The 11,106-nt window shown below is 38.3% G+C and overlaps 2 protein-coding genes across 2 annotated transcripts; one reads left to right on the top strand and one right to left on the bottom strand.

Moving 5' to 3' along the window:
- Positions 1-8,460: 8,460 nt before the first annotated feature.
- On the bottom strand, positions 8,461-9,633 carry LOC106750138 (cytochrome c oxidase subunit 6A2, mitochondrial-like). Its single transcript, XM_014630248.1, has 3 exons — positions 9,470-9,633; positions 9,026-9,180; positions 8,461-8,668 (listed from the first exon to the last, which is right to left on the bottom strand). Exons 1-3 carry the CDS (start codon positions 9,546-9,548, stop codon positions 8,588-8,590), a joined length of 315 nt encoding a protein of 104 aa, XP_014485734.1. The 5' UTR covers positions 9,549-9,633; the 3' UTR covers positions 8,461-8,587.
- A 198-nt stretch (positions 9,634-9,831) lies between these two features.
- On the top strand, positions 9,832-10,969 carry LOC106750134 (activator of basal transcription 1-like). Its single transcript, XM_014630243.1, has 3 exons — positions 9,832-10,177; positions 10,389-10,572; positions 10,654-10,969. Exons 1-3 carry the CDS (start codon positions 9,958-9,960, stop codon positions 10,931-10,933), a joined length of 684 nt encoding a protein of 227 aa, XP_014485729.1. The 5' UTR covers positions 9,832-9,957; the 3' UTR covers positions 10,934-10,969.
- The last annotated feature ends 137 nt before the right edge of the window (positions 10,970-11,106 follow it).

Below are 11,106 nucleotides of genomic sequence, written 5' to 3'. Positions count from 1 at the left end.
ACCTTCTATTGACCAATAATCTTTGTACGCTGGTTAACTGATAAACAGATTCGAGCTGTTTATTTCTCCGTACAGTATTGATCTCTCGAGACGCACGTGATGCTAAACTCGGTACGTGTTAAAAAAGTGAGGAAAACACGCCACGTGATACGTGCAACGACGAGGAGCATTTGATAAAATGTATAAATAATAGAGGTACATATTCTCCGGAAATATAATAAATAGTGTATGCAAACAAATCCGCGCGAATATTTTCAAATTGTACGACTAATTTGAAGTAGAAGAATTTTATCGATAATTTGCGAATTATGAACTGTAGGAAGGAGATACATATGAAAATATAGAAAAAATGGCGACAGAATCTAATCATCATTGATGTTTTTCATTTAGAGGAGTCCATTGCAAATTGACTGCAAAATCTGTCATAAAGAGAATACGCAAATTTTTCGAGACTCCTTGTGCGTGTAAGAAACCACGTCATCGATTTATTTAATAACTATGTGTCGGCTGAGCGTGCATATTATTTATCTCTTACACATGTCTGCACCGCGACAATAAATTTATGTTTATATATCATTCAAAGGATTAAGTAGCTGTTGTCATTATGTAATTAACAAAAAAATCCTAAAGCGGCAATAATCGCTTTTCCAATAACATCGACTCGGGCGTTTAAATATGTATATAATGGTTATAAGTATCAGAGAATTATATTAAGAAAGTCTTCTCGGAACTTATTTATAGAGTGTTTATTTACGCAAACTGTTAAATATGAATCGAGATAGATGTATGATAAACCTGCCCAGAGACGAAAAGCATTGCACGAGTCAAGTCGAATTTTTTAATTATCTGGAGCGCATGCACGCTTATCCATAATGTCATATATAATTAACGGTCTAGACGAATATATAAATAACTATCTACGCAGATGCGAGGTTATATGTAGCAGGGACGTAGCCAGAAATTACTCCCGGAGGGAATAAAGTCCCGGAGGATGGGACTTTATTTGGATACGACAAAAAAGTCGCGGATTCACTTTCGCATCTGCTGTCGTTCGCGCGAGTTCCCCGATCTGTATCGAAAATTGATTTCTTCCTCAATCGGACATCCATCGGATCCACAATTTTTTTTTTAACGTCGGACTTCGAACAGTCTCTCGTCGAGCGAGTCGAAGATTAAAGTTCAGCCAATGTCTCCGTTTATAAGACTAAACGACGACGTGAAGTTTCGTTATATCCGCGAAAGTTTCGCGGACCTTCGGATTTTTAATCTCTCATAACTCGGAAACTATCGCCGGCCGTCAATTTTCGCTAAGGAACAATCTACCGCAATTCGATCCGAGGATCTAATATATATGGAGGAAAGTTCACGGCAACTGGGTTATCGTTTTGTATACCAGCGTGTACGTAACTTTCCCTATTTGTTTCGCTCGTTATTTACGCGCTAATAATACAGCGCGAAGTTATAGGTCCTCGGAGGATGCAGATGCATCTTCGGAACTTCTTCACGCGCTCCTCCGTCGCTCTCCTCCGCCACGTGTTATTTCCGCGACACGCCAATATAGAATTCATCTATTAAAAGACCCCATGAGAATGATCGGTGACCGTTATGTGCCGCATCGTAAACACGTCTACAGGTGTGTTTCGCGTGAAACGTGACCGTGCGATTCCCACGACGTGTTGACGCGTTTCCCGATTTAAGCGAGAGAAACCCGTCGAATTTGACCTAGGTCGTGTCTAGTTAAATGCGTCAGACAGGAATGTAGCAGGCGCACAAAAGATCCGTGTAATACACACACACACACACACACACGTTCGACATCATGGATCCCGTCTTCGGCATCCGACATGCTGAAAGCGCGGATATTAGATCGTCCGATACGGCGTGACGGGTCGCGTACATATTATATTACGTTACGATCGTACCGATGTACGATGTTACAACAGTATCACGTGAGGTAGACGCCTTCTCGTGAACAGATGCTATCTCAAGAATCTCCGACATGCACGACGCGACGTTCGATCGACGCTCGCGAACCTCTATTAAGGGGATTGTACAGGGGGCGGGGGAGAGACGGCGAGACGAAACCTTTTTGTTCCTCCTGGCGTTTTGTGCGCAAAGGTTTCTCGGCGCGGCTACCCGTACTTCGTGTACTTCGCCGAGCCCCGCTCGACGTTGAAATGTAACGCCGTAATGTAATTACGAACTGGTTACCGATGCGCCCTTTGTCGTTGTGATTTCAGATCTCAGACCGACTTTAGTTTCAGCCTGGATATCGCTGTTTGTCGATGAAAAAAAAAATTTGGTAAAGTGATAAAAGAGGAAAGGAAAAATGTCTGTATTGAAGAAGTCATAAAAGAGGAAAGGAAAAATGTCTGTATTGAAGAAGTCATTTCTACTTTGCCATTCTGTTTCGGTGGTTGAGGTGAAAACAAGTTAAAAAGAGAAACTTAACGAACGTGTGGACAACTGGAAACGGTGTTTCTCCAAAATTGCAACAAACAACTTATGAATCCAGTTTCACGGCGCGCTACGTAACCTCCTGATTGCAAACGTAAAAACTGCAAGCGGAAAATAGCAAAACGTGTTTCTATTTCTGCGGAATATTTTTCGCTCGCTATTCTATTTAAGTGCGATATTCCCAAGGTCGCGATTACGCAGGTCAGCGCAAAAAATCAGAGGAATTAATTTAACGCACTCTCTCTTATCCAAACAGCGATATTCTTGACGTGACAATTTATTTTTAATCCGTCTGTGCGCAAGAAGCGCGTATTCGCACGCTACAGTAACACAAGTAAATCGCCACGTATATGCTAGAATGACGTTTCCGCGTCTCTAATACCAACGTCTCATGGAGTAGTGCCAGTGAAATGAGACAAAGCGAAGAATAATGAGGACCCGGAGCACAGTGTGTCGTTTTGATCTAGAAATAGGCTATAATGCGGAAAGCGAGATATGCTTGCTAAAAAACGGAACGTATTAAAATTAAAAGTGGTTGAACTCAGAATTCACAAAGCGCGAATCGAGATATTTTAATCACTATGAAGTAAAATAATTATAACGCGGGTGATTTCGGTTATTAGAGTGGCGTGTCATTGCAATCATTCTCCATTATATATATTCCGCAGAAATAGAAACACGTTTTGCTATTTTCCGCTTGCAGTTTTTACGTTTGCAATCAGGAGGTTACGTAGCGCGCCGTGAAACTGGATTCATAAGTTGTTTGTTGCAATTTTGGAGAAACACCGTTTCCAGTTGTCCACACGTTCGTTAAGTTTCTCTTTTTAACTTGTTTTCACCTCAACCACCGAAACAGAATGGCAAAGTAGAAATGACTTCTTCAATACAGACATTTTTGTATACGGAATTTCGTTTAATAAACTTGAACCGTTCGGGCAAATATTCGATAGCTTTTGGAGTCTCGATTTATCATTACACGCATTCATGTTACACGATTCGTGCGTCATAGTTTTTTACCGTTTTACGCGTCGAGTAATCATGTAGACAAAAAGAGAGAGAGAGAGAGAGAGAGAATCGGTGTGACGCGCGGTTACATAATATAAGTGATTTTTGAAAGTCACCAGATCGATGCGACGCTCATATTTTGTAAATGTATTTCTGATTCTTTATTTTTCTCGTTGTATCGTGCTAAACGATGCCGTGCACGCATCAGCAAGTCTCGCGGTTATTCACCGTGGCGCAGTTCCTGAATCATGATTCGGTTTCGAATTCAAGATGCGTTGACACACGCTTCTTCGCAAAGCGAATACGTTTCTTTAAAGCGCATGAAACTTATTTCTTTGAACAAATTTAAATTTATTCGTTTTAAGCGGGTACGCGCGCAGTGGAAGTTTCAGCAATTTTTAACATCCGTATTCTCGAAAGTTTTTAAATATTTGCTATTCATGCATATTAATGAATTACTTTAATCGATGTTGCTAAAGTAGAAAAAGTTATATAAAGCGTCATCAAAGATTGAATCGATTTTGCTCCGTCTTGAAGAAACACGATTAAAAGACGTAATCACGAAAGAAAAATAATTAATAATACGTTATATTAGTTTGTCTTGTATTTTTCCGCTAGACTGAACTTTTAATTAAAAACAGTGATGTTTATCGGTGTTTCAGTTTCTCGAACATTCACGCGCCTGTTAAAAGTTCGGTGGAACAGAAAAGAAGAAATTTTTGTTAGCTTTCGTTTATCTATTTCCTCTTTTTTTTTAGATTTTTGGTTTACCGTTTCCCGGATTAAAGGAAATTCATATCACGCGACCCGCAGGATCTCGCGAACCACCTGCCGCATCTTAATTTTATGTATAAGTCCGTTGATCCGCTGATCCTGTGCACGGTGCATGTTGTAATGCTCCCTGGAGAGATGTAACGATTTCCTCGCTCGTGGCCCAAGCATTTATCGTGTTGGACCGGCCAAAAGGTGGCATTTCCGCTTGCGAGAAGCACTTTCAATCCGGTATTAAAGCTGACATAATTTTCGCGAGTTTAATTTTAAACGTTCTCTCTCTCTCTTTCTCTCTCTCTCTCTCTCTCTCTGTGTGTGTGGTNATATATATATATATATATATATATATATATATATATGTACATTGTCATAAGTAACTAATAAGTTCAGTTTGATGGCGAACCAGTTTAATTACTGGAAACAATAAAACAGTATTTCGCACATATTTCTGCAAACGTAATATACAATGAAGGTATAATTTCGAAAATATGTTACAAACAATTTAGGAATTTAGTTCGACAAAGTGCGCTATATAATTTACAACTATAAGCGATGAAATGTCTATCTATGAAATAATTTCAGCAGAATATTTTTCGTTCATGCACGCTTCTAATTAAATGCATTGTATTATCACGGCTGCGTGCGTCATGCAGGTGAGTGCAAAAAAGTAGGAAGAATTAATACACGTATTATTATATTTTATTTAAATCGCACATTATGACGCAAGTACTTGTTTTGAATTTATTTATACAGGACGGAAAATTGTATATCAATGAAGATCTCATTAATCATTTCAAAATAAAAAAATTCATTTGCACAAATAGGTATACCGATTGCATAGATAAGATATTCGAATACGAGCTCGACAATATCATACGGGTATCAATACCTACTTTAAATTACTCAAGCTCGTGAAGAAAGGCTTTAGCTTGCTATTTTCGCCGAGATCGATTGAGGGCGCAAGAACTTTGTGGAGCGAAATTTACACAGACGACGTGGCCGCAAAAAAAAAAATATACGCGTCTTTGTATATTCGATACATGGGCAGGATTTATTATCAGAAAAATAGATCGGAGCCAAGAATGACGGGAGTTCAACAATTGATCGTTGATAAAAAGGTTGGAGCACTCCGATTAACACACCGATAGTGACATCTTACAAGCGTCGCTTTATACCAACGAGATCGTTGCAATGATTGCCAATGGAAGTGAAGTTTACGAATTATTGCAAAGATCAATTTAATATACTCATCATTACTGTGTTATGGAGCACGCAACTCGACGTAATGAAATTTTAATCGGACAAATGTTGAATTTATTACAATGAAATATATAATCATATATAATAAATGAACTGCATCCGATTGGTTTTTGCATGATGAATTTTTGCACATATTTAATCTTACCGGTATATTAATAATGATATATTATGTAATAGAATTAAGAGAGATAAAATCATAGTATGGAGTAAAGCTAGATCGGAAGTTATCGTCAGCAAGGAAAAGAGATATTTCTGTTATCGGTAGATAATGAACGGAGAAAATCTCCGGATATTTTCCGGATTTCATTAGATACGTAAGTCCAGTCGTATATTTATACCTCTTCCATTATAACACAGCGCACTCTCTTAATACATTCTTGAAGTGCAGAGTGCGTTGTAAAAGTCTTAGATCTATAATCATCGTCTGTTTTATAAATAACATACTTCACGAAACACAAATTTTTGCGAATCTTTTTATAATATAACATTGAATTTGTTCTTCAATTTAATAAACGTTGTATACGCGAACGCTTGAAACTTTTGCAAACATACGTTGATACGGGACATTTGTTAAATATATTCCTCGTGGTGTAGACGATAGTTGTTGCGGCAACGAATTAAAAGAAACAATATATTACAATTTTTTCTTTTTTTTAACGTACGTGTTATCATCGCGACTGAACGATCTCCAGGCGATGTCTTAAATCGCCGCTACGTTATCCGTCGAAAGCGGTCCGACTACCTACGGTAGATATTTACTTCCCGCGACGTGTTCCCCCTCGACGGGTAATCTCGCGAGTACCGTGCGTCGTGTCGGCGCGCAACAGGATCGATATTATCCAGGTTGCCTCGGCACACGTGAGCCCTTGCTGGAACGTTATATTTAGATGGACCCTTCCCTCGTCATCAAGTGACAAGGTACAACAGCGAGGCTCGCTCAATTGCCTCTGGAAACCGATATTAATATGGTTAGCGATGTTTCTCGACGTAGAGCACCTTCGGGGCAGAGCAGCTTTATATACAATGCGAAATTGAATTGCAGTCGAGATGCATCGCGCGGTGTTGTGCAGCCAACTGAGCATCACGCTCCGGCCGTACCGTTGTGAAACCGTCCGCGATTGATACGCGCTGATTTCCGTTTGGGGAGTGTCGGAAACAGGACAGAGAAAAAGATAGATTGAAAGAAAGAGGGAGAGAGAGAGAGGAAGACATCATCGTAAAATATATAAAAAAAAATGTGAAAAGTGATTTGTGAATTTTTACAATTTGAATGAATAATTTGCAGCTAAGTTTGCTGAAAACGCTATACGTCGATTAATCTTTCAATAGTATTATTCGAACACTCGGTATGATATGGAGAAAAAATTTCCCGCGTGATGCAAAACATATTTTATTAATCTATACTTTGCGGTGGTGTGTCAGTATTATTTATGTATTTACTCAAAGTCAATTATACTCTTATCGCGAGATTTTTATAAAACCTGTACAGAGGAATATTATCAATTTCACGTGAATTTAATGCCAATATAATTGCACACGGACATTGAATTCTTTATTTTCCCGTTGACCCATATACAGTTATCACATCCGTCACCTACGACGCTTCGTTTGTTTTTCATTCACATTTTCGTGCGTTTGTTCCCTGTATTTCTCGCGTGCGCGCCGCTTTCCGCCGCGGATCCGTGCGCAATAATTATCGTTTACGAGTCGCCGACGGCGCTTCAATATATCGCTGCCGGGCAATAAATTGATGTAAGGCACTAAGCGCGCAAACAGATGCTCCTAATTATCGGCCAGAAATGTGTAACTCCGCGTTAATTAATTGCCGCACGCGATACATGCAATATCGCTCGCGAATCGTCGGAAGTCAATCCAACGAGCTGACGTAATNTGGGGGGGGGGGGGGGAGGGAAATCGTGTTGCCGCGGCGATTTCGATGACGGTGCGAGGCGATTAATTCGTTCGTTCGTTCGTTCATTTGTTGCTTTCCGAGCACGAATCGCGGCCGTAACGCTCGAGATTTATATGTTTTCGGTGTTAACGCGTTATTCGTTCGACCTCGGCCCATGGCTGTACGATGCTCCAAGCGTCCTTAATGGAATTACACGCGTATCAACGGTATAACCGGGAGCTCGATCTGGTTTGCTTCGCTCGTCAGCTGGTTCCGAATTGTTTTCTCCGATTCCTTCGTCTTTCGGGAACAGGGGACCAGGACGTCGTCGGTCTCATAATGGACGAGGCGCCGCATAGGCATGAAAGATTCACGGGCGACGGACCTTACTGTCGCAACTTTTTAATTAGAAGATTTTTTCGATGTCGCAGTCGCGTATAAAGGGCGACGCATGATTGATGCGTCTCAGCTTAATGAGCGCTGACAAACGGTGAAAAAATGACTCACAGATTTTTCGCGATTTGCGTCGTAATCATAATCTCGTTACTCGAAACATTTGCATTTTGAATGCAACGTACACCCCTCTTACGGTAGATTTGAACTTAGCCCGGAATCATGCGCGCCTATCTTCTGATAATACAATCAAGTGGCAACAAAAAATGCAAGATCGTTAGATTTCATCTAATGGTGTGCGTGACTCCGATTAACTTCTTTGAAGTTTAATTTGCAGAGTTGCCGTGAATAACTCGAGAAGGAGATAGCAAGCGATCATAAACGATTGGAGATTACATGTACTTCTCAATCAGTTACGACAATAATGTTTAGATATTTCGATTCCTTATTAAATTTCGAATAAATGAGTGAAGAAAAATGTTGGTGACTCGCAATAAGGTAAATAATAACAACGATCTTTCTTTTTTCTGTCTTTATCTTTCTGTTAAAATTGGATTATAGTAGAAAGAAATTGCAATATACCAAGATGTATATTACAACACTAAAAAAGATGTATATTGAACTACATGATACAATAATATATTATTATATGGTAATAATTATATGGTAGAAACGTGAAGAAATATTATGATGTATTCCCTTACCAATTTATTGACTCAACTGTGTTCGCAAGGAAATACAAAGCAGAATATATATTACATAGAATGCTAGTGGCAAATATAACTATTATGAATTAAACAATATTAAACTCTATTCCTCATAACCATTAGGTAAAGCGTTCTTTTTAGGATTGTGGAACAGAGTGTGGTTACCATCTCCCCATGGGAAAGGCTAAAAGTAAACAAGTATAAAGTCATTATAAATTCATTATAAAAGCATTATCAGATCAAACAAGTAATATAAAGTCAAAAATTAACTCTCTAACCACAATGTTGGGATCAGATATGACCCCACGACTCATCTATTTTATAGTGTATACGTGCTGTTTCCCTTCTTAAGTAACGTTTCATGTTATTATTTACTTCTTTTATCTATTTTTTACATGGATCACTTGAAAAACGAATAAAATAGAACGTAGGGCCAGATCCAACCCTACTTTCCTGGATATGTTGAAAATTCACTTTGTTGTACACACATTGAGTTTTGAAATGTCATATATCTATTTTCCACACTCCACATAGTACATACCTTAGTTCTTCGTCTCATATGTTCGTACGGAATAAATTCTGGACGTGGATCGTTATGATGAGCCTGATGATTCAAATAGGAATTAAACATAGCCAGACCAATCGCCGGGAATGCCACGAAGTACGTGATTCTCTTCCATAGGAGCGCACCTTTCCCTATAAAGCACACAGCATTGTTGTTATGTAATACATCGGCGACTTATTCAAGAGTCCCTGCATAAATTCCTTCACTCGGAGAATACAAATTACATTAGTACCGCTCACATATTGATTGCAACACTTAAACGTTTGGTATTAATATTTAATCAGAACAACGATGTACGACACACAGTAACAGTAATGGTATTGTTCAGCCATGCAGATAATATTTCGTGCAGGTATAAACTACGATGTTACCAAATACGCGAATAGAAAGTTCGTTTATTGATATTCTTCACTTATTAACCTGCGTGGTCCGTTTCTGCGTTAGTAGCAGATGAATATCTTCTGGCAAATGTGCGGCCAACTCTCGCCCAAGCAGCCATTGTTGCTCTTCTGCTTCTCTTCTTGTTAAATGGCCCAAAGGGAGACTCTATCCGCCAGTTTCTGACTCTCCTGCTTCGTTCCAAAAACTTTGCACCTTTGCACCCGGGTGCTATCTCACACGTCGTACGACGAATATTATCGGATGTGCCGATTCGCTGTCGGATAGAGAATTTTTAGGGTCCCTAACCATTTCTGTAACACCCTAAAGATTCTCTATCCGACAGTATTCGTCATTCGATGCATGTATACCAGCCTAAAGTAAAGGCTGCTTTCGAGTCTTAATGGAACAACGTCGGACTAACCTGTTTTATTTGGAAAAGCAGTTGAGGGGTGTTCAGTGCAACGATTTGAGTAATTGTCAGCTTCATAGCGTGGTTTAAGGAAGAAAATTCATATTTTAACACGAGGATGGATCAGTCCTCCAATCGTGATTCGGGCGAGGAAATGACAGAGCCTGAGAAAAAAGATATTAATACAAACAAAGTAGTGGAACCTAGTAAGAAAGTTAAAAAGAAAGGAATAATATATCTGTCCACAATTCCGAAATTTATGAATGTAACAAAGATTCGGGAGATATTTTCGGAATATGGAAAAATCGACAGAGTGTATTTGCAGCTGGATGAGAATGGTTTGTCTTAAAATGTTTTTACATTTTAGTACATTTTTGTAAACATCAATATAATTCCCACTATGGTACCTTCTTCTTATTTCTCTTATTAACTTTAGAATATAAAGAACTTTTAAAGAACTTTTATTGTACAAAAGTAGATTTTACCTTAATCTAGTTGTCACAAGTAAAATGGTCAGCTTTTTAAAATAAGTGCAAAATCTTTCTTTAGAGATACAATTAGCAAAGCATAAGAAACAGAAAAAGATAATCAAAAACTTTACCGAGGGTTGGGTGGAATTTGAAAGTAAGAAAGTAGCCAAATTTGTAGCAACGACATTAAACAATACACAGATATCTACAAGAAAAAAGAGCAAATTCTATGATATTATGTGGAATATAAAATACTTACATAGGTGAGTTATCAAATAACCTATTTCTTAACATTTACATAATTATTATTTACTTACAGCTGATGTATTTTTCTCCTCACACAGGTTTAAATGGATTCATCTGAGTGAACGTCTAGCATATGAACGTGCGGTTCATAAGCAAAGACTTCTAACTGAGATCGCACAAGCCAAGAGAGAAGTCAACTTCTTCTCATATAATGTGGATAGAAGTAAACAATTACGTAAGAAGAGTGCGAAAGGAGAGGAGACAACCTTTAAATTGCCTGAGGTTAAACAAAGGGATACCGACGGTGAAATAAGAAACAGAAAAGTAGAAGCACATGTGGAAGACAGAACAGAGTTTCTTAAATCGATATTTGCATAAGAAATTCAATATGTATATACACATACATATGTATATATATATATATATATATATGTGAAATTTTAAATATATATATATAATGAAATTTTATATATATATATATATATATATATATAGTTTCTTAAATCGATATTTGCATAAGAAATTCAATATGTATATACACATACATATGT

Source organism: Dinoponera quadriceps, unplaced genomic scaffold, assembly GCF_001313825.1.
Source record: "Dinoponera quadriceps isolate SergipeBrazil2010 unplaced genomic scaffold, ASM131382v1 scaffold4585, whole genome shotgun sequence".
Classification (NCBI taxonomy): Eukaryota; Metazoa; Arthropoda; class Insecta; order Hymenoptera; family Formicidae; genus Dinoponera; species Dinoponera quadriceps.
This window is presented reverse-complemented; position numbering and strand designations above follow the sequence as displayed.

What these genes read in the sequence shown, in the direction of transcription:
- LOC106750138 (XM_014630248.1), bottom strand. Translation starts at nt 9,548, where the DNA reads ATGGCTGCTTGGGCGAGAGTTGGCCGCACATTTGCCAGAAGATATTCA. An exon ending in CGCAGAAACGGACCACGCAG is followed by an intron (nt 9,181 to 9,469) that starts GTTAATAAGTGA and finishes TGTGCTTTATAG; the next exon opens with GGAAAGGTGCGCTCCTATGG. An exon ending in ATATGAGACGAAGAACTAAG is followed by an intron (nt 8,669 to 9,025) that starts GTATGTACTATG and finishes GTTTACTTTTAG; the next exon opens with CCTTTCCCATGGGGAGATGG.
- LOC106750134 (XM_014630243.1), top strand. Translation starts at nt 9,958, where the DNA reads ATGGATCAGTCCTCCAATCGTGATTCGGGCGAGGAAATGACAGAGCCT. An exon ending in TTTGCAGCTGGATGAGAATG is followed by an intron (nt 10,178 to 10,388) that starts GTTTGTCTTAAA and finishes ATCTTTCTTTAG; the next exon opens with AGATACAATTAGCAAAGCAT. An exon ending in AATATAAAATACTTACATAG is followed by an intron (nt 10,573 to 10,653) that starts GTGAGTTATCAA and finishes CTCCTCACACAG; the next exon opens with GTTTAAATGGATTCATCTGA.